This window comes from Citrus clementina, unplaced genomic scaffold (assembly GCF_000493195.1).
Source record: "Citrus clementina cultivar Clemenules unplaced genomic scaffold, Citrus_clementina_v1.0 scaffold_7, whole genome shotgun sequence".
In the NCBI taxonomy this organism is placed as follows: Eukaryota; Viridiplantae; Streptophyta; class Magnoliopsida; order Sapindales; family Rutaceae; genus Citrus; species Citrus x clementina.
Window position 1 is genome coordinate 19,963,946 of NW_006262075.1, and position 22,775 is coordinate 19,986,720.

Here is a 22,775-nt window from a genome sequence, read left to right on the forward strand (position 1 = left end):
CTAATTATGATTAAAGTTTGAAAAAACTGAGCTTAGAACTTGATCAACAATAACAGCAAGATGTGTTCGAATAGAACTTGTGGTCCTAGTATACATCCAGTGTGTTGAATGGTTTTTGTGATACATGTGCAAACTACCTAATTTGATTCAAAGCACCTGTTAATTTAATTTGATGATCATCTCTCTGTATAAATATGCATGCAGCCTCCTCGTCATTCCATCAAGAATTGCTTTTTGCTTACTGCGATAGCCATTATTTTGCTGTTCATACTTTTGAATCAAATTATCTCCATGGATTTCCTTTTTAATCTTGAAAATATTCCGACTGATGAATCTAAATTATCATTTATAACCATTGTTTTGGCGACACTGATTGCTCTTATTGCTGGTTTCTTCAGACTTAACAAAGTGTCGCTAGGCAACAAATTTGCACCCGGATCATTCGGCACTGTTGCAAGGGCAAGCTTTCTGTATCCTCAACTTATCCGGAGATTTGCAAAGGATATGTTTTCATTTGTTAAGAATCAACTATTCAAAGAGATAATCAAACTCCCATAAGATGAAGCTCTTTCAAAATATAATATATTGATATGCATGTCATAAAATTTTGCCTTTTTTTTTTTTTGTTTCCTTCATCATTTATTTCTTTATTCGGACAGGGTTTGAAGCAACACTAATATTTTGCACTAAGCATTATGCATGTACTAGTTCCATGCATTCAAATTACGTAACAGTAATCCCCCGTGTGCTTTTCAACACATACAGTGTTAACATTTTCTTCAAATAATTTCAGGAAAGAAACAAGCGGAAACCTCTCCCTCCAGGCCCAGCTCCGTGGCCAATTGTCGGAAGCCTTCCAGAAATGTGGAGAAACAAGCCAACTTTCAAGTGGATTCATGGTCTCATGAGAGAACTGAACACGAACATTTGTTGCATCCGTCTAGGCAATGTTCATGTTATCCCAGTGACTTCGCCAGAAATTGCCTTAGAATTTTTAAAAGTTCATGACTCAGTTTTTGCATCAAGGCCCCTTACAATGGGGACAGAGTACCTCAGCGGTGGATTCTTGTCAATAGCAGTTGTGCCGTGGGGACAGCAATGGAAGAAAATGAGAAAGGTGGTGGCTTCTCATGTGTTACATTCAGTACGACTTGACTCTTTACTCGTTAAGAGAAGAGAAGAAGCTGAAGAACTTGTTAGCTTCGTTTATAATCAATGCATTCGCAATAACGTTGATTCTGTCATAAATGTAAGACTTGTAGCTCGTCGTTATTGTGGAAACGTGATTAGGAAAATCATGTTTAGCAGGAGGTATTTTGGTGAAGGAAAAAATAGTGGAGGACCAGGATTTCAAGAAGAAGAGCACGTTGAATCACTCTTTATTGTACTTAACCACATCTACTCTTTCATTCTATCAGATTACATTCCTTGGCTGAGAGTGTTAGATTTAGAAGGCCATGAAAGGATTGTAAGTGATGCTATGAGAACGATCTCCAAGTATCACGATCCGATTATAGATGAGAGAGTTCGACAATGGAGATGTGGGAAGAAGAAGGAGGCTGAGGACCTGCTTGACGCCTTCATTTCAGCGAAGGATGAAAATGGGAAGCCATGGTTATCAGTCCCCGAGATCAAAGCCCAATGCACGGTAAAGAGATACAAAGGAGATTGCTGTTATTTTTCCTTAATAGTTTTTGTGTTTTACCAATTATTCCTTACAGTTCATAATATCTTTATAGTTTCTGAGTTTTACCAATTATTCTTAACAGTTTTCATAATATTGAGCTACACATCAAAACTTTAACTCAAAAAAATGATTATTTTATGGCCAGGATGAGTTTTCTTATGAAGTTTTGAAATCAAAGGGATCAGAGGTGGAAAATTACTTGAGTTACTAATTAACTCTACTAAATCTATTAATGTAACCCCTGTCAAATTTATAAAAATAACCTCCTAAACTCATATATCCATAAAGTTAACCTGTGTATATATTTTACAAAATGTTGATGTGCTCGCTTTACAAAAATAGAGATTACTGAGTACTAGACCAGTCCTTTCTCACAATATTATATGTTTATTGAAGGAATTGATGGTTGCAACAGTGGACAATCCTTCAAATGCAGTGGAATGGGCAATAGCAGAGATGATCAATCAGCCTGATATCCTCAAAAAGGCAACAGACGAAATAGACAGGGTTGTTGGAAAAGGGAGACTTGTTCAAGAATCAGACATCCCCCATCTCAACTACGTCAAGGCTTGTTTAAGGGAAGCTTTTCGCATTCATCCCGTTGTACCATTTAACGTACCTCATGTCTCAACATGTGACGCCACAATTGCTGGGTACTTCATTCCAAAAGGCAGTCATGTTTTGCTAAGCCGACAAGGGCTCGGTCGGAACCCCGAAGTTTGGGAAGATCCTTTAAAATTCAAACCAGAACGCCATATTAATTTGGCAGATCATCATCATCAAGTTGAGCTCACCGAACCAGAATTAAAATTCATTTCATTTAGTAGAGGAAGACGTGGTTGCATGGGCGTGGCACTTGGGTCTGAGATGACTGTAATGTTATTGGCAAGACTTCTTCATGGATTTGATTGGAGCGTGCCATCGAACGAGGAGAAAATTGATTTAGCAGAGTCGAAATCTGATCTCTTTATGGCTAAACCCTTGCATGCACGTGCAATGCCTCGTTTGCCTGCTGAGCTATACCCGGCCTAATTCCTAATATAAAATATGTACCCAGTATCGAAATAAAATAGCTGTCGAAATACAAAAGTTCGAAGTAGAACAAATAATTGCTGATGCAAACCAAGCCTTTGTTTTCATGATGTGAATTCCATGAAACATGAAAAGAATAAATCAATAAATCGAAATTATGGGTAAATTTTATTACCATGCGACTCTATAAATTAAGCCTCGGCTTTTATGGCCACTTATTTATAGCATTTGTTTTTATATCAAGAAAATGTATCATCATGCAAAAATATCGATTACCTCAATTCAGGCCCTTCTGGAAAGTTAAAATTTGTGATTGAGGAAGTAAAGAAAAGAAAAGAAAAGAAAATAAAGAAAAACCGAAGAAGGTAAGAAGTGGCTCCTTGGGGGAGAGGGCGACCAAAGAAATAGAAGAAAGAAAAGGGTGCGTTTTGTATTATTTTTCAATTGGTATTCTTTACATTTATTTTAGAGAAAATGATATTTGATTTTGATCTTATCTGCTCAAAAGAAAATTTTATTTAGTAACTTTTTTTAAAATAGTATGTAAAAATAAAAACAGTGAAAACATATTTGGTTATTTGAGAAAAGTAAAATTACACTGTATTTTTTAATTTTTTCATTATAAATTTAATTAGAATAAAATGAAAATGAACTTGTAAAAAAGTATTTAATTGCCTATCACCAATAAAACAACTTCAGAACTTATTACTTTTTCTTTTTTTTTAACTGTTCATATTTTGTTCTTTCGAAAAAAATAAAAAAAATAATCTGCCTTTAATATTTTATGTAAAAGAAATCTACAGAAAAATTATTAAGCATAGTTATTGAATATCAGTGAGCAAGACAGGGATAACAATAAGTAAAATGAAAAAAGATTAAAGAGTATGAGAAGTCCTAGTACATGGGCACCTATAAGAGGAGAAATTCTAGAGTACCTCTAAATTACTATATCAATTATATAATAAGAAATATTTTGGTTTGTGCGTATTTATTTTGAAGAATTAGCATGCAATTGGTGGTTCTATAAAATTCAAATACATGTTTCATATATGCGTTCAGTGATTGTATTATCTTTGATGTATTCTAATATTAGAGGTACTATATTAGCTATATAACAAATAAATGAAGCTATAATATGTATGTATTTATTTTGAAAACCATTATAAGTGGTGATTCTATTAAATTTAATTATACATGTTGTTGTGCGCAGAATGCGGAATCAAGTGCACCAAATAATCACAGCAAAATAAATGACACAATAATTTAACGTGATTCGACAATATGCCTACATCCACGAGAGCAAAAGAAAAATAATTATACAGTATAACCTCTATAAATTAATAATGTCGGGACCATAGAAATTTATTAATTTAGAGAGATATTAATTAATCGATAAATTAATAATTTATTAATTTATAGAGTGTGTTTACAGTACAAAGAACTAACATTTAATTGACTGAAAATTCATTGTATTTTACAAATATAATCAATAGACTTTAAATAAATTCATCAAATAAATAATGTATACTTGATTAAATAAATTCATGAATTTTACTAAATGTATTCAATGAACTAAACTAGATGTTAGTTATTAAATTGTATAAATTGAATTAGAACTAATCTAATGTACCTATCTACTTGATTAATTAAATTCATGTATTTACATAAATTTATCTAAATGTATTCAATGAACTAAACTTCAAGAAGATTTAAACTTAGAGATGAGATTCAACTAGATTTAAACTTCAAGAAAAAACAAGTTACAATAGACTCATATTTTAATAAATTGACATAGTCAGTTACATTTGTAATTTCACAGTATTTGTAATTTCTACAATTATTAATTTATGATATAAATGGGACCACAGAGTTATATAGGAGTTCTCAGAAAAACTATTATCTTATTAATTTATCGAAATTATTAATTTAGCTTTAGGGCCCAAGTCGGAACCGCAAAAAATTATTATATTATAGAGATTATTAATTTATCGAGTATTAATTTATAGAGGTTATACTGTATTACTAATAATTATTTTGAGTACAATATTTTAGTAAAGAAACCTCACTTTCCAAAACCTAAATACACTCAGTACTTTCACACACATTTAAAAGGAAAAACCTCTCAAATACACACGCTCTCTAATTGCTCACTCTCTCAAAAATTCTTCACTTGGATTGTTTCTCTCAATTTCGGGATGCATTCACCGAAGGAATGCCTTGGTATTTAGTGGAGAGCTTCTCTTCATTCAGCTTAACAATTGCAAGTACATGCTCAACTTTCCATTTTCAAAGTTCATTTGGTGGGCACCGAATTTGGTGTCCATATTTTTGCCAATTTGTCAAAAAGCTTTCTTTTGACTTATCAATTTTCAACAATTCTCCACTTCGGCGAAATTTTGTCCAAATCTGAATCGATTACCAATGAACCATCATTCCAAAGTGGCTGCGTCTCTGTGGCTGCCTACGTACCCAAAATTTGGGATCAAGCTAATTGTAGTTCACTTTTCTCCTGAAAATTCATCACGTTCTCATGATTTGAATTAGTTTCAAGCAATCTTGAAACTTAACTTCAGAAATCATCTTTGTCAACATATTTGATGGATTATCCTTGGTATCGATCTTTTTCAACAACACAATACCGCTCTCGATAACTCCCTCACATAGTAATATTTTACATCTATATGTTTTGTTCGAGCAAGATATGTTTAGTTTTTCGCCAGGAATATCGTGCTTTAATTATCACAAAAGACCTCAATGTTCTCTTGAATTAATCTCAAATCACCTAACAAGTCTTTTAACCAAATAGCTTCCTTTACAGCCTCAGTTGCTGCAATGTACTTTGCTTCTAGAGTGGAGAGAGCAATTGTCGATTGTAGAATCGACCTCCAACTAATCGAACCTCCACCCAAAGTAAATACATAGCCCGTTGTTGATATTTTCTTATCAAGATCTTCGTGTCCACATTTTTAAAAAAATTGGCCAACATTTGGCCAATTTGTCAAAAAACTTTTTTTTAACTTACCAATTTTCATGTCATATATGTCTATTAATTAATTATAATACTTTTAATTTATTCTAAAATTTCTCTCGAGAGTGGGTGGGGCCATCTACAAGATTAAATTGAAATTTTATCCACATTCGTCATTCCATAGCCATATATGTGGTCTCAAACGGGCCACCACCATAACTCCAATTTGGTGAAATTTTAAATGAAAGATCAGAAACATATTGGGCCTATAATAAACAAGTATGATGCAAATGAAACAGAAAAACATAAATGGATTTGGACGGACTGGTACCACCACATCTGATTTGGAGTACCTGTCCGTCTCTTTTTGAACAGATAGATAGCCAACTGAAATAGTGATTCTGCTTGCAGGCAATTTTAAAGAAGCTAGCAGACCTCAGTGGCAAGGGCGTAACAACAATCATTGGAGGTGGAGACTCTGTTGCCACGTTGAAAATGTTGGGAGTTGCCAGTGTCATGAACCACATATAAACTAGCGGTGCTGGTGGTGGTGCCGGTTTGGAGTTGCCGGAAGGCAAAGAGCTTCCAGTTGTCGTAGCTCTTGATGAAGCTACACCAGTTGCCGTCTGAGATAAAAATTATTATTATTTTCTTTGGCCTACTTGTCATTTAAGTTTGTAGACGAGAAATGAAAACCGTGCAGGAAGACAGAGCTCATCTTGTAAATTTTCATCTTTGTGATCAATGTATGGTCCCATAATTGCTGAAATTGCTACCAAATCACTGTATGGGTAGGGCAAACAGAGCCACCCAATCTTTTTCAAATAAATTGGTTCATTTCCTCTATATTTCCCAACCAGTACATATGATGCCAATATGATACCTTGACGGAAAAAGACTTATCAAGCAAGTCTGCTCACGTGATGTTCTTGAGTTCAAGCCACAAAACATCACCGTTAGTTCAAGCCACAAAACATTACCGTAAGTTCAAGCCACAAAAATTAGAGATCTTTGTTGATTTTTATATGCCTCTCAATTTCTTTAAAGCCGCGAAAATGATATGTAATGACTTTTAGACCCTACTTTCTGAAAGGCTGTTTGGTTCATTTCATTACCTATGAGTCAATACAGAACAGATCATACTATCATGCTCATTCTTTATTATTTGGTATTGTAGTACGTTTCCTATGTTCATAATTTTTTAATATCGAATTTTAGTTGGCCCTAGTAGAGGGTGTCACTTAAAAGTCACACATTGGAACCCACTTGGCGTGTGGTACTCCCCACCCATTGACAAGTTGACATATGGAATCTTATTAGTGAAAATACCTAAACTCTAAAATCTGCTTTAGAATTCTAATTCAAATTATATCCAATTAAAATTTTTATTTTCCTCTTCCGTCTTCATAAATCATTCAAATTTTCACATGAAATATTTTAGGATCGGAATTATTTCAAGCTTTCAATTTCCACAGATGTATGGATTGAATTTTACCAATCCGTAGATTGGATTGGATTAAAAATTTATAATTCGCAAAATTCAATTTACGAACACTCCTAATTTACTCTTAAGACTCGATTCTAGTAAGAAATTATGTAGTTGCTTTCTTAAGTTGCATTACATCATCTAGCAGGGGATATTTCCATCGATTTTATTGTTTTAGTTTCAAGAGCATTAAACTATCATAAATTATTTTTAACTCATAAAATTCCATTGAGGAGTTTTCAACGAGAACAATCATAATAAGTAAATTTATTATCAATGAATATTATAGTTGTAAAGTTTTATATTGCTATCTAAATTTTTAGAAGTATATTATACTTTAAATAGGATCTCAATTATATGCATGCAGACGCACTCTATCCCATTTGGAGTTTGTGGGGCCCATAACATAGTTTCGCAAATAAGAATTTACTACACACATAGTCGCGCATTCAAGTCATGTTTGATTTTAAATGCGTCTCAACTCGATCAAAATCTTGGCTTCGTCACTTAAACTTGTTGCATCTGTTGTTTAATATCAACGAATTTACTTTCAAGTCCTCTAAGAGCATCACATGGCGCTCCTTGGAACTTCTTTCACCATTTTGTTGCATGCTGCTCATAATGAACGTGTCAACGGCTTTCTAAGATTCATGGACCAGCCACTTCGGCCTTGGCCGAAGTGGTGGGCTGCTGCCCTCACAAGCATTGTGAGGGCAGCGGTTCTAGCCCCCACAAAAGCATTGTGGGGGCTAAATGTTCTTTATATCCTTCTCCCTTGCGAAATGCAAGTGGAGTATGGACATCCTCTCCTGTGAGGGATTATTTGTATTGGGCATGTACTTCATAGAATTCATTGTAATAATGTAAGTCCCAATCATGTATATCTGATTGTAAATATCAGTGTAATATCTCTGCTACAATAAGCAGTTGTTGTAAATATCTGTGTAATGCAGTAATCTGATGATTAATCAGTCTAAAAAAAAAAAAGATTCATGGACCAAGTAATTGATTTCTTTCAAAATGCCCTGAAGTTTTGATATAGTAATGTCTCTATCAAGTTTAAATACAATCAGAACCATTTCGACTTTATAATCCCTTTGAAAAGAAGAATAAATGGATTCAATCAGAGTTTGAAGCTTCTGAACTTGTTCCATTGCAGCATTCGGTAAAGGCAACATTCTTTGTTCACCTGCCAATAGCCTTTTCAACCTCTCTGAAAATAATCCGAGATGCACGTCCATGTCTCCGTCTCTCGCTACTAAAATTGGAACAGAGAATCAGCCAGAATCAGGGGAAGAATTAAAGCACAACAGGGAAACTACTCTACAGATTCATTTGCTCGGCAACGATTAACTAGAAAGCAAGCCAAGAGATAGTAAAATACAAGAATGTTAAAAAGGGAAATATAGTCTTGAAAATTTATTATTAACCAAATTATTCATGTAGATGCAATCATATTAAGGTCACTTACAAGCGAGAGAGAGAGATAAACAAGATTTCAAATGGCCTTTTGAGGATCTAAACTATGGAATCTGAACAAATTTCTTTGGAAATTGCAGCATGGAACTGAGTGTTGTGCCTCTCGTCAAGAACTTATTATGCACCCAAATTCAAGACCATTTTCCCCCAATCCTGCCTATCCTAATCTATCATCATGCTGCTACTTATAATCTAATTATAATTTATAATCCGTTACCGTTTGAATCTACTCAAAGGTTTGACAAGACAAGTTTGGAAAGCCAATATGATCTGGTGAGTAGTAGTACTCATCGTATAGAACCTGGACACGTGGCACAATTCTTTTTGACTTCTTATGAGTAGAGTTGAAATTATAGATTAATCAAACAACACCACGTGACATTAAGGCTTACCATAAGGTGAAACGATGTGTATAACATTGTCATTTACATGCAATTATTTAAAATTTTTAACTTCAAAAATTAATGGCACTACATCTAATATTCATATATGAGAGGGCGGGGGAGATAATACAAAGAATTAACTGATTAGAAGAAAAAAACTTGTTCACAAAAATTAAAAAATACCTCTTATTCCTTTAGATGCAATCGAAGACTTGAAGATCTCCTGCAATATCTTCTCGTGATTGCAATCAAAAGACACTATTTACATCAGCGCGACAATTAGATTAAATAGCTACTTTAAAATATCGAATTAAAAATACAGCACCGATATGCTCACAACATTCAGCCCCACATATAGCACCGAACGGTGCGTTTCAAGATAACTATAAAATGGTCACTGTAGATGGATAATTACAACACACACGCATCGAGAAAAAACATACGCGCTCTCTGGCAGAACAACCACGCACGCTCTGGCTCTTTCGCTCTCTCCCTCAATCCTACCAATCCAGCAATCACCATCGGCTTCGTCTCTCTCTCGCCCGTCCATTGCATCTCTCACATCTCTCACAGCGCCTCACTCTCTCGGCTGTCTCAAAAATTTGACTTGCAGCCTCACTCTCTTAGCTTCACTCGTCGATTTCTAGCGGTAATTTGCTTAATTAATTCCAAATTTGATTGTAAAGATAATTAATTGTAAAGATTCAGCTGTCATTTAGTTAAACAAGGGAAGCTTGCTGCAACACACCATGAATTGAATATAAATTATTCTGACAAATAATTGAGGATAATGTTTATCCAATATCTACATAAAATTCTTGCACTGTAAGTAGTGATAAGTTTTTTATTTATTCATCTTGCCTTTATTTTTTCGGATGACAACAAGATGTTTAATTTTTTTATAATAGCACACACAAGCTCAGCGACATGGACATTTTCAGCAGCTACACTTTCAACAAGATAATGAATATGGAGTTAATAGGGAGTTATTTCTCAGAAAAAGAATGTACTTGTATTGTATTAGTATTTTAAGAATAAAGAACACAGATTTTTGTTTTATTGGTATTCATATTCTGATACAACACTTAGCTTGTGGATTTGATGTACAAATTTTCTACAAATTTTTCGCAAGCTTTCAGTTGTGGGTTTGGAAATTCACTTGTGCTGGAGGACATAATGATTGTAAATATATAATTATTTCCATCAATCATAATTTTCTAAAAATCTGGAAATAACACATAATTTCCAACAATCAATATAAAGAACAACAACACTTCATCAGTTGATTGTCTTTGGTCTGGTTGACAGAATTCTGGTCATCACTCCGGCCTCTCAAGCACAGACCTACATCCCAATCACTCATGTTGATCAAAACCTGCAAAGCAAAGAGAATAATGTATTACTGCGACATGTAGTTCGAGCTCCATAATGTACACATATGCATATAGATGCTTCCCCTCCCCCAACTTTGAAGGGGAGGGATTTTACCATTATCAAAATTCATCATAAGCTAAAACATATCTAAAGAAGCAACATAAGTTTCTTTAAACTTAAAAAAAAAAAAATTAAAAAGGCTTGGTGTCATGGTGGATTGGTGGCTGTTTTAGGCAAGTTCCAATTTATTCATTTGGAACCGGTACTATGTAACTCAATATATTCTTTCCAAGATAGGCATCTTCCATCATTCTCATTCTTGACAGGTTAAGCCAATGTACAGGATGCAATTATCTACAAGAAAATTCTAGCCAAGCACAATATATATTTTATAGAGTGGAATCATTTGGGAAAGAAAACAAAGAATTCACAGAATTCAAATAATCAAAAAGCTCCACAAAAGCAAGTAGCCAGATGCCAGAATCTCAAAAGAACATCTAACAATAAAGAACCCAAATAAGAAACAAACAAATGAACTGAAAAAGCACCCGATCCAAATTGCCTCAGCTCACAGACGCCACAAAAGCTTCCCCTTTTTAAGCTTCCTTGAACAAAATAGCAAAATCTCTTAAAACTCACTAAGCTAAGTGTTTTTGTTTTCAGACACAAAACTAAAGTAACCGACTTGCCCAATACAAAGAAAACTTTACGATAGAATCTAAAAAGAATTTTAAACCGTGTTGATATTCTCAACACACTGACCAAAAAATAGTTTACCATGAAACATAACTAAATCTTCACAAACTCATAATCCCACACAACCAAATTTGAAATTAATGTAATGAATTGAAGCAAACTACCTTCAGAATTTGATTAAGGCAGCTGTCAGAGACGAGACAACGGCAGCTGAGGAGAGAACCCCACGGCGGAAGCCGCAATTCAATTTTCTAAGAGAGCCGAGAGAGTGAGGCGCCGTGAGGGAGCGAGACGTAGCCGACCGCGCCCGGGGGGGGGGGGGGGGGGGGGGGGGGGGGGCGGGGGCGGTTACAGTGAGGAGGAGGCGTGGTGAGATTTGTTGGCGTGAGGGAGAACGCGTGTGGGTTTGGAATGGCGCGTTTGTGTTGCGATATTTCCGCTACAGTTAGAATTTATACTGAGCACAAAACGCACCGTTCTGTGCTCAGTGTGGTTCTCACTGTGGTGGGAATCTCATTTTCCTTAAAAATATGCTCGTGCATCGAAAGGAAAATGGAAGGAAAAAGCATTAATTTAAGCATTCATGGCAAAGAGAAGCAACAAAATAGTATGAAAAGAGTATGACATAATAAATAACCGATGCTCTTGATTTAAAAATGTTTTGGTCAAAGCAAGCTGGCAAAAAGAGAACGGAAGGAAAGCATCTCCTCATCACTTAACAGCTAAAGGAAATAAAGACTACATTAGTTTCTTTTTTAAGTAAGAAAGATTAAGGGTGTGTTTGGGATTGAGGTGCTGTAGCTTTTAAACTACAGCTGCTGTGAAAAAAAAGTTGTGATTATGAAACAAAAGTTAATAATATATAGTAAATATAAATTTTAAATAATAATTTTGATAAAATTATTAAAGATATAATAGATTTTGTATTATACAAGTGAAAAATCATATCAATATAACTTAAAAGCTACAACAGTTAGTGTTTACCAAACACTTTAGTACTGTAGCTTTTAAGCTACGGCTGCCCAACCTCAATCCCAAACGCACCCTAAATATATATGTCAATAACTCCTTGATTTGGTACCATTGTCTCTTTATTCAAGAGTGATAGGGATGGTAAACTTTTACACGGGTTTGAGGCCTCATCCCGAATGAGGTGAATTTTGAATAATTTTTAATAAATAGGGTGGTGAATGGAAAAAAAATAATAACCAAATTCTTAATGTGTGGGATTTGATTTTTTACCCCCCACCACACCTTCACATAATCCCTATTATATGTAAATATTTTTTAATTTTTAATTTTTAATTTTTGTTTTATTAATTATCAATGTTGGTTAACACATTTTCTTTTTTTATTTTTACTTAATATAAATTAAATATAACTAAAAGAAAACCCTCTCATATAGTTCTTATTCTATCTTAAAACATTGGTTCATTTATAAAAGAATGATAAACTTTATATTCATAGGCTATATGAATAAGATAAAGAGAAGATGAAACCGTTAACAAAGAAGGATTTAAAACAATGCTATACATGATATCACTTCAAGATATTATTTCAAATTTTTAGAGATTTTTTTATAATTTAAATATTTTATAATATGGTGATAATTTTATTTAAATTTTTAATTTTTAATTTACTAAATTATGTATTCATAACTATTATAAAATAATATATGAGAAACACGATGCGGATAGAGAAATTATTTCCCACATGCAGAGGATATGCATGGGCTAGATCGGGATGTAGCCCCGTCCAGTCCAGAAAAAATCATTTATATCCCATACATTTTTACGAATTTAGTAAAATAATATAATTGTTATTTTTTTCATATAAGTCCCTAATTCATTACCCCTACGATTTCATCAATTTAGTATAACAATAGAGTTTTTATTTTATATTCAAATATGTCCCTAACTCAATTACTCTTATGTTTTCATCAATTTCATATAATAATAGAGTTTTTATTTTATTTTCAAATATATCCCTAATTCAATTATATTTTTTCAATTGAAATTAGTGACTTATTTTGTAAAATGATTAAACTATATATTTATTGAATAGATTGTAAATATTAAGGAGCTAAAATTTTATTACTGCTTTAATTTATTTTAAAAAACTTCTAATTGAAAAACAAATATGTCAATGTAATATAACATCATCAATGGTATTAAAAATACTTATAAAAACAACATATAGTAACAATTATCAATATTTTCATAAATTTTTTATATGAATTTTTAGACTTCATTTTTTAGTTCCATTAACTAGGAGGACAAGTTAAAAAATAAAATTTGATTATTTTAAGGAGCTTTTGATAGAAGGATTATCAATATCTAGTTCTTTAAAAAGAGTTAGAGCACCTGATAAAGAAACAACTGCATCCAAGTACTTTTTTGCTGAATTGAATTTAGTTTATTATTAAATTTTTTAACTAATAATACTTTTATAATTTGAATGGATGAATAAATTTTAATTCTTTAATTTATTAAGCTTGGTAATTTAGTACTTGATTTCAAAATAAAGTTTTACTTATAATTTTTAATTGATTGTAATTATAGATATTAATTTATTTTAGTTTAGAATTCCTAATTTATTTCTTAATCCTTATATAATTACAAGTTATTATAGGTTGTAATGTTAGATTCCATAATTGAAAAATAGTGTTTTGATATTTAAATTGTCTTTTGTTTCTACTCTTTTTTTATAATTACCTTGTTTATAGTACATATTTATGGGGATTGAGTTCTTAGTGTTCCTTTTATTTAATGTGCTTTTGTCTACTTATAAATTTTTATATTGACTTCAAAATATAAATTTTAAAATTTAAACCAAGATAACAATAAGTATTGGGTCCGCCCAGCCCACATGGAGATTGCCTATCTTCACCCTACTAAATTTATTAGAGAATTAGGGTGAAACTTTTAATGAGCTGGAGAATGGGGTAAGTCTCCCTACTCCCATTCTACCTTATTGCCATCTCTAAGGAGTGAATATAAAAGTTGTTTGGTGCGTTGGATAAATCTTGTGATTGAACAAGTTTTGTCTAATCCCATGCTTATCCCATGTTTCGCATGGTCATCGAGCGAATATAAAAGTTGCGAATTCCATGTAGGACCCATGTATTAATCATCTTGAAGCAATCTCAATGGCCTTTAGACCAAATGCCTCCAGCAAGAACGACAGGAATCCATCACATTGATGTTGTTACTGCTTTATTTGTCAAGGTTGCAGAACTCAAAAAGCAAATAGTAAATAAGAACTCCAATGTCATGTTTGCTCCAAGCGATGTATGTGATTTTTGTAGAGGCATCCACGCAAGTGATGAATGTCAAGTTGGAAATTCTTTTGCACCATCTACTACCGAACAAGCTCATTTGGTATCCAACTTATCAGCATCAACATAATCCTTATTCTGATACCTACAATCTAGCTTAGAGAAGCTATCCGAATTTTTCATGGAGCAGCAGTCAAACTATGGTGCAGCCTTCATTAAGGTTCTAGCCATAAAAAAGAAGTCCAATATGGAGAAGCTCATCACATAATTAATCACTAAATCCAAGATCAGGTTCCATAATCAAGCTCTTGCTATTTAAAATTTAGAAAATAATTTTACGCTGTTTATGATAAAGACTAAATTAACTCTACAAAATCAAGTTACAGCTTTCTGAAATATTAAGGTTCAAATGTGTTAGATGGTAAACTTATTATCCTACAGAACACAAGCTCTTTCCTAAGTAACACCATGATAGTTTTAAAGGAGCAAGTGAAGGCAATTACACTTAGAAGTAGGGATGGCAATTTTTCCTGTTAGAATGGAATCCTACAAGATCCCATCTCGTTTAGATCAGAATTGGAACATATTTTTATCAACAAAAAAGTAAAGGGACGAGAATGAGATATTTTTTATTCTATTTGCATATACGAGTCAGAATTGAGATTGGCATATCTCGTCCCATCCTATCACATTGCCAACTCTAACTGTTGGTTTGTTTTATTATTATATTATTGAATTATTGGATATTTTAACATAGTCTAAGTTAGTTTCTGCCCAAATTTATAGTTTTTGAAGCGTAAATCTTAATATTAATATGCAATGGAATCAAACAGACAAATAAAAAATGTTAGCATAAAATTATATATATTTGAACATGCATGTAGTAAAAAAAACTATTATTTGATTATTCTACTTTGTATTTATTCAAGATTTTTACTATATTGAATTATGATGATCCTTAAAAGAAAAAAAAAGTCAAAATTTATTTATTTATATATTTGAAACTATTTAGGATAATAAGCTGGACATGATATTTAACACGATTGGATTAAGAAAAAATTTTATCCTAAAAAAATAAAGGGACAATAATAAGACTTTTTTTTTATCCCATTAACATTTACATGATAGAATTAAAATTGACAATTCTCTTCTCATCCCGTCCCATTGCCAACCCTACTTAGAAGTGGCAAACAGCTTGAAGATCCATAAAGCGTATTAAAAGAAGCTAAAGAGAACAAGGTGGAACAAGTTAAAGAACCACGAACACCGCCAAGATTTCATAGGTGAAAAATTCGAAAATTCTACAATCCCAACTAATAACACGTGTCCAGACCTACGTTTCTCCTGTCCCTTTTCCTAAGCATCTCCTGAAAAATAAATCAAAATATATGTCATTTTATTTATTAACCTATAGATCATATGACATTTATCTGTTTTACTTAACAAACTACGCGTCATCTGTTAAGTTGAATCTCATATGATTTTAATAAATGTAAGAAATTATTTATTTTTTATTAACTACATAGAATAATAAGTTATTTAATTATTTATATATTTTTACATATTTGTTTTCTTTAATTACGAACATAAGTTATTTGTATATTTGAATAAAATTAAGATATATTTGAATAAAATTAAGATAAAACTTTAACTTTATACACACATGTGCATACACAATTTGGCCTAAATCTAAGAAAATGATTTTAATCTCTCAGTAGGCTCATTTTATATTTAGTCCAATAATGTAAATCATATGTTATATGTAATACATTTTATTTGAAATATTGAATTTTTTCATTGTATTAAAATATGTAGATACACTACAAGAAAAAGTATCTACTATGACAGTCCTCTGTGTGACAGTTTTTGGTCTGGAGGCCTACAACAATAGAATCGTGATAGATTTATTTTCTGTCATACACTTATGACATATTTGTGATAGAAATATCGTTTATCAAGAAATTATGATATATTGGTGATATAAATATCATATATCAAGAAATTATGATAGACTAGTGATAAATTATTTGACTATCAAGAATGAAAGACTGATTTTTTATGTTGACTTTAATTGCGCGGGTTTGACTTAATTTTTAAAAATATTATATTACTAAAATAGAAGTGAAACGATGTCGTCTCAGTTGTATGTTTCGCAAGTTTGAGGATAACAGACGTAAATAACAAAAAACAATTAATAAAACATTGCGTTTTGTTAAGGGGGGAAACATTTTTGTGAGAAAAGAGGGAAATTTTTTTCTAAGTGTTCAGAAAATTTGCAAGCGTTATTGTCGAATCTCAAAATCGATTAGCACACTTGGAGCAAACCCTCAAAGGCCAGCCATAGCAAACTAACGACACCCAAACACCCATAGTTTCAAAATCATTCTGGTTGTTTCATTGAATCATCTCTCTTTGCTGGGACGAAGTCAGTGCTAATCGAAACCCAAATTGGAATGAGAACAACATCCAGGGTACTTTTATTGACTGAAAGAAACCCAATCGCTTACTGTGAAAGAAGACCCAAATCGTTGTTGCCGAAGTTGAAACCCTAGGCTTGACGGTGAATTGAAGCTTCACGCCCACGGGTGAGTCATTGCTGCATTTGCATGTATTTAATTTTGACTATTTATTGAACTTTTATGTAAAGTAGTAAATAATTTGTAAAAAATTGAAATGTATTTGCATGTATTGCATATATTGCATATATTTCGGTAATCAATTTACTAAATAATTTCCCAGGAAGATATAATGTTGTTAATTTTGAGTTCTGTTTTGAGTTGTAATCGTGCATTGCATAATGCTGTTAATTTTTTTTTATTCTAGGTAATTCTGAATTATATTCATGTGTTTGTGTGTGAATTTTTTTTCTAGCTATTTCTGATATTGAAGCTTCGTTAAGTTAAATGAGTGTTTGTTTATGAAGATGGTGATATTGGCCTGAAATGTCTATAACAAAGCCTGAGGAGGGACTTTTAGTAACTGATTCTGTTATGTAAAATTGAGGGATTCTCACATCTCATTGTCATCTACCTATGCATGTGATGTTGTAGCTATTTTGCATCTGGTGGTATTATTGTTACTGTTGTTGTCTTGAGTCGTAACATTTGCGTGTCAAATATAAATAGTTGTGATTGCTGCATAAACGTGACAGTTCGATGTTCTTGAATTGTTGAAGGCATTGTATTAAGGTACTTGAAGCTTTTCTTTGTGTTTGCTTTCATTTTTGTTCTACTGATGTATATTATTTGAAGTTGTAGTTTATTATTTCTTCTTAGGCTTACTCATATGATTAATGTAATTTATTGGTACCTTTTTAGCCCTCTTGAATCCAAGTTTTGGAATTTTATCAACTGATCATTCAAAATATATTTCAGTAATCAATATTGTTGCTGGATTTGTACCTGGAATTGGATATAACAGCAGATTGTTGTGTTTAATTTGGTAAGTTCCATTTCTTATCCTCTATTATTTGACGTAGATTGAAGTTGTTATACACTTGCTTAAAATTTACATATCTTTAAATTTATAATTATGATACTATGTAATGTGTTTGTTGTGGGGTCTGTCTTATTTATTATATTTATAGTATAGTAGGAGAGTGAACTTTTGAAAAGTATGAAATTCAGTTTATCAGCTTTCTTGTTTGCTATATTTGTAATTTTAAAATTTGTTTAGTTCACATGGTGTTATAACATTAGACAAATATTCTAAGTATGTACATTCTTTCTTTGTTTTATGTATATGTCAGGAACATTAATTATTAAGCCCGAAATGGATAAATCTTGGATTCAATGTAATCGACTGTCGACAGAATATGAAGAGGGTGTCCAGAAATTTATAAATTTTGCTATAAAAAATGCTGCAGGGAGTAGCGTCATTAGGTGTCCATGCGTTGATTGTGGGAATTTATCATTTTAAACACCTACAACTGTAAAAGATCATTTATATATGCATGGTTTTGATGTGAAATACGACAATTGGTTTTGGCACGGGGAAGAGATTCGTAAGAGTTCTTCTCCTCTGAAATACGACAATTGGTTTTGGCACGGGGAAGAGATTCGTAAGAGTTCTTCTCCTCAAAGAGAAAACCATTTTCAGCAACAAAATATAGAGTTTGACAATGGTAATGAGTTAGAAATGGTTAATGATGCTTATAAGGGTTGTTGTGGGTAGATTTACTAAGTTATCCTTTTTAGTGAAATTGTTCAATGTGAAGGGTAGATTTGGGTGGTCTGACAGTAGCGTTTCTGCATTGTTGAGTGTTTTAGCAGATGCTTTCCCTAAAAATAATGAAATTCCAACCTCTATGTATGAGGCCAAAAAGACAATGTCAGCTTTGGGCTTAGAATATGTTAAAATTCATGCTTGCCCAAATGATTGCATACTCTACAGAAAAGAGTATGAAGGTCTTTTGGAATGTCCTACTTGTGGGTTATGTAGATGGAAGAAAAAGGATGGTACTGTAGACCAATATAGGAAAGGGGTTCCTGCAAAAACTTTATGGTATTTTCCTCCTATACCTAGGTTTAAGCGCATGTTTCAGTCATCCGAAACTGCTAGGGACTTGACTTGGCATGCAAATGAGAGGATGGTTGATGGTAAACTCCGACATCCGGCTGACTCACCATCTTGGAAGTTAGTAGATGAGAAATGGCCGATCTTTGCATCCGATCCTAGAAACCTTCGCCTAGCTCTATCAGTTGATGGAATCAATCCACATAGCTCTCTTAGTAGTACATATAGCTGCTGGCCAATAATTCTTATTACTTATAATCTTCCACCATGGTTGTGCATGAAACGAAAATTCATGATGTTGTCCCTCTTGATTTCTGGTCCTCAACAACCGGGTTTAGATATTGATGTGTATTTGCAACCTCTTATTGAGGATTTGCAAACTTTATGGGATGTTGGGGTGGAGGCATATGATGCCTACAAAAATGAGTACTTTAATTTGCGGGTTGTATTACTATGGACAATAAATGACTTCCCGGCATACGGAAATTTAGCAGGATGTACTGTTAAAGGATATTATGCCTGCCCATATTGTGGTGTAGAAACACCAAAATGTAGACTTAAACACAGTGGAAAAAATGTATACATTGGGCATCGGCTTTGGCTTCCTCATGGTCATAAATTTCGGTTCCAAGCAAAAGCCTTTGACAATAGTGTGTGTGATGAAACCCCTCCAAAATTGTTAAACGGGGAGGAAATTTTCCAGTTGGTCGACTCTATTGATAATAGATGGGGGAAAAGCAACAGTAAAAAGCGTAAAAGTGCGAACAATAATGATCTCGCGTGGTGGAAGAAGAAATCTATATTTTATAATTTAGAGTATTGGAAGCACTTGCTTGTGCGGCATCAATTAGATGTTATGCACATTGAAAAGAATGTGTGTGAGAACATCTACGGTACACTGCTACATATTCCTGGAAAGTCCAAAGATGGACTGAAGTCGAGGATGGATCTCTTGGAAATGAAAATTAGGCCCACCTTAGCACCACAAGTTAAAGGAAACAACAATCGTACATGGCTTCCTCCTGCTTGCCACACCTTAACTAAGGAGGAAAAAGCAAGATTTTGTGCAGCTTTGAAAAGTATCAAGGTTCCTACTGGATACTCTTTAAATATTAGGAATCTTGTTTCAAAAAAGGACTTTAAACTCCAGGGTCTTAAGTCTCATGACTGTCATGTTCTTATGCAACAACTTTTGCCAATTGCCGTAAGGTGTGTGCTGCCCAAACATGTCAAAGAAGCTATCATTAGGTTTTGTTTCTTCTTTAATTTGTTGTGTGGGACTGTGATTGACGTGACAATGCTAGATGAATTGGAGAAAAACATCGTAGAGACTTTGTGCTTGCTTGAAAAATGTTTTCCCCCTTCTTTTTTTGACATAATGGTTCATCTTACTATTCACTTAGTGAGTGAAGTTAGACAATGTGGTCCCGTATATTTTCGGTGGATGTATCCTTTTGAGCGATACATGAAAACTCTAAAAGGCTATGTTCGAAACCGTAACTGTCCTGAGGGTTGCATAGCGGAGAGTTATATTGCCGAGGAAGCATTAGAATTTTGTGCAGAATACTTGGAAAACATGCCCACAATTGGGGTTCCACCTGGACATGTGCAGAATTTAGAAATTGACAAGCCCATGAGTGGTGGACAAATGGTGGAAGTTGATCGAACTTCATTAGATCAAGCACACTTGTATGTTTTGCATAACACTAAGGAAGTTCAGCCTTATATAAGGTGATGTTATCTAACTTGTGTTATTTTAGCTTTATATTTGTCAGGTTTTGGTAGTTTAGGAACCTGAAAATTTTGTCCTTTTAACTGATTTTTAGAGAGCATGAGGATTGGTTACAACTTTGCCATCCACGAAAAAATGAGAAGTGGTTGCAAGATGAACACAACCGAACATTTGCAGATTGGCTAACAGATAAGGTTTTGATAACATTAGTTTAATTAATTCATTTTTTCCTTTCTGTTTCGGTTTGTGCTTGTTTAACATTATATTCCTATTGATTAATAATAGGTAAATATGTTGATAGAGAACGGTGACGTTGTTACTCAAACAATCCGTTGGTTATCCCAAGGGCCTCGTCCTTATGTTTTCTAACATCCTGGATATGACATAAATGGTTTTCACTTTGTTACAAGAGATCGAGACTTAAATAGAGTTACTCAAAATAGTGGAGTGTCATTGGTTGCACAAACAATTTCAGTCACAAGTTCAAAAGATAAAAATCCTGTCACTTCTAACATCACATACTATGAAGTGATTAAAGAGATTTGGGATCTAGATTATGTTATCTTTAGAATTCCAATAATGAAGTGTGACTGGGTACATACCAGAGGTGGTGTTATGAAGGATAGACTCGGATTTACTTTGGTAGACTTGCAACGAATGGGTCATAAATCTGATCCATTTATTTTAGTTTCTCAAGCCAACCAAGTTTTTTATATACCTGATCAGCTTGATAAGAAGTGGTCAGTTGTATGCCAAATGCCTAGAAGAGGTAAACCCACACAAAGAAGCGAAGATGCAGTGGAATACCCTTCGTTGACTACTGAATTTCCAAGTGCTAATAGCATAAACTCTATTGACGATGATTCTGAAATGTACGCACGAGACAGCAAAGAGGGAATTTGGATTGGACCTTGAATATCGTTTCTGTGTTTGTTTGCATGAGCTGTTTGTTGAGTCCCTCTCAAAATGATATATGTTAAGGTTAATACAAGAAGTATTTATGGTATCTATTATTATTTTATTTTATATTTTTTGGCAGTTTTTATATGGTAGTGTATTCTCATCATTTGATTTTGTTCTGCAGTTGTGATATTCATCATGGATAAGAGAAAAAATGTCCCTGAGAGTTCTTCACCTGAGCAATCTGATGCCCATTTCGATGAGTTTTTAGATGAACAAAATGATGGATTTGTTGGTGAGGAATCAGAGTACCATGAGGCACTTATCCGCGAAGGATATGATCCTGAAACGCCCCTGGCCGATCATGTCCCTGATCTTGATGAGTTTGGAGATGGGAACGAGGATGAACCTGAGAGCAGCAGTAAGCGAAGCAGAGGTGGCACTGTTGGGTCAGAACAAAACAAAAAGAGGAAAAGAAGTGGAAGGTTTGTGGTTAAATACAACAGCCTTGGTGTTCCAGTTGGTGAAGAAGCCATTGAGCTGGCTACGTATATTGGTGTTTTGGCTCGTACATCAATTCCAATCCTCTACAACGATTGGCGTAGAGTTCCAGATGATACGAAGGAGCGTCTATGGGAGTCTGTTAAGGTATAAAATAATTTCCTTTAGATGATTACTCTAGTTTTATTGTGGCTGGAAAAATCTCACATTTTCATAATGAAACTTGAAGGTGTACTTCGTGGTTCATCCTCGAAGTAGGAAGCAAGTACTACAAGCCATCGGAGCTGCATTTCGGAACTTTAAGTACACTCTAATGAGGAACTATGTTTTACCATTTGTTAATGACCGTAAAAGGCTTTTCAAGCCACCAGCACGGTACAGCACGATTGCTAAGGAAAGTTGGATTAAGTTTGTAAAGGAAAGACTATCTGAAAAATTTCAAGTGAGTGTCTAATTCAAGTGTTAATAATATATCAATGCTTATGACATTTTTCCTTATGGGTTTATCCATTGTTTGTTTGGTTGTTTTAAGCAGAAAGTTAGTGGTGTGAATAAACTTAGGCGGGCACAAAACAAGTTTAATCATCGCCTAAGTAGAAAAGGTTACGTTGGGTTAATGCAGGAAGTGGTATGTACTGTGAGTTAGTTGCTAACATTTTACTGTTGTTTGGTTAATGCTAATAATGATTGTTACTAACATTTTAACTTTTTATTAACTTTTTTACAGTGCTCAGAAACAGGCCTT

General features: G+C 33.5%; 2 protein-coding genes and 1 long non-coding RNA gene across 3 annotated transcripts; 2 read left to right on the plus strand and 1 right to left on the minus strand.

Moving 5' to 3' along the window:
- The first annotated feature begins 247 nt into the window (after window positions 1-247).
- Window positions 248-2,809, plus strand: LOC18036959 (phenylalanine N-monooxygenase). Its single transcript, XM_006428052.2, has 3 exons — window positions 248-459; window positions 794-1,648; window positions 2,084-2,809. The coding sequence occupies exons 1-3, from the start codon at window positions 292-294 to the stop codon at window positions 2,717-2,719; spliced, it is 1,659 nt and encodes a 552-aa protein (XP_006428115.2). The 5' UTR covers window positions 248-291; the 3' UTR covers window positions 2,720-2,809.
- Window positions 2,810-10,194: 7,385 nt separating this feature from the next.
- LOC112096804 lies at window positions 10,195-11,744 on the minus strand. Its single transcript, XR_002904629.1, has 2 exons — window positions 11,270-11,744; window positions 10,195-10,410 (listed from the first exon to the last, which is right to left on the minus strand). It is a non-coding gene; the product is annotated as an uncharacterized LOC112096804 (long non-coding RNA).
- Window positions 11,745-18,526: 6,782 nt separating this feature from the next.
- LOC112097030 lies at window positions 18,527-20,632 on the plus strand. The gene has a single exon (XM_024181289.1). The coding sequence runs from the start codon at window positions 18,527-18,529 to the stop codon at window positions 20,630-20,632; it is 2,106 nt and encodes a 701-aa protein (XP_024037057.1).
- The last annotated feature ends 2,143 nt before the right edge of the window (window positions 20,633-22,775 follow it).

Excerpts from the sequence above, each read along its gene's own strand:
- LOC18036959 (XM_006428052.2), top strand. The coding sequence starts at position 292 with ATGGATTTCCTTTTTAATCTTGAAAATATTCCGACTGATGAATCTAAA. Across the intron at positions 460-793 it reads CATTCGGCACTGTTGCAAGG|GAAAGAAACAAGCGGAAACC; the intron begins GCAAGCTTTCTG and ends AAATAATTTCAG. Across the intron at positions 1,649-2,083 it reads AGATCAAAGCCCAATGCACG|GAATTGATGGTTGCAACAGT; the intron begins GTAAAGAGATAC and ends TGTTTATTGAAG.
- LOC112097030 (XM_024181289.1), top strand. The coding sequence starts at position 18,527 with ATGATGCTTATAAGGGTTGTTGTGGGTAGATTTACTAAGTTATCCTTT.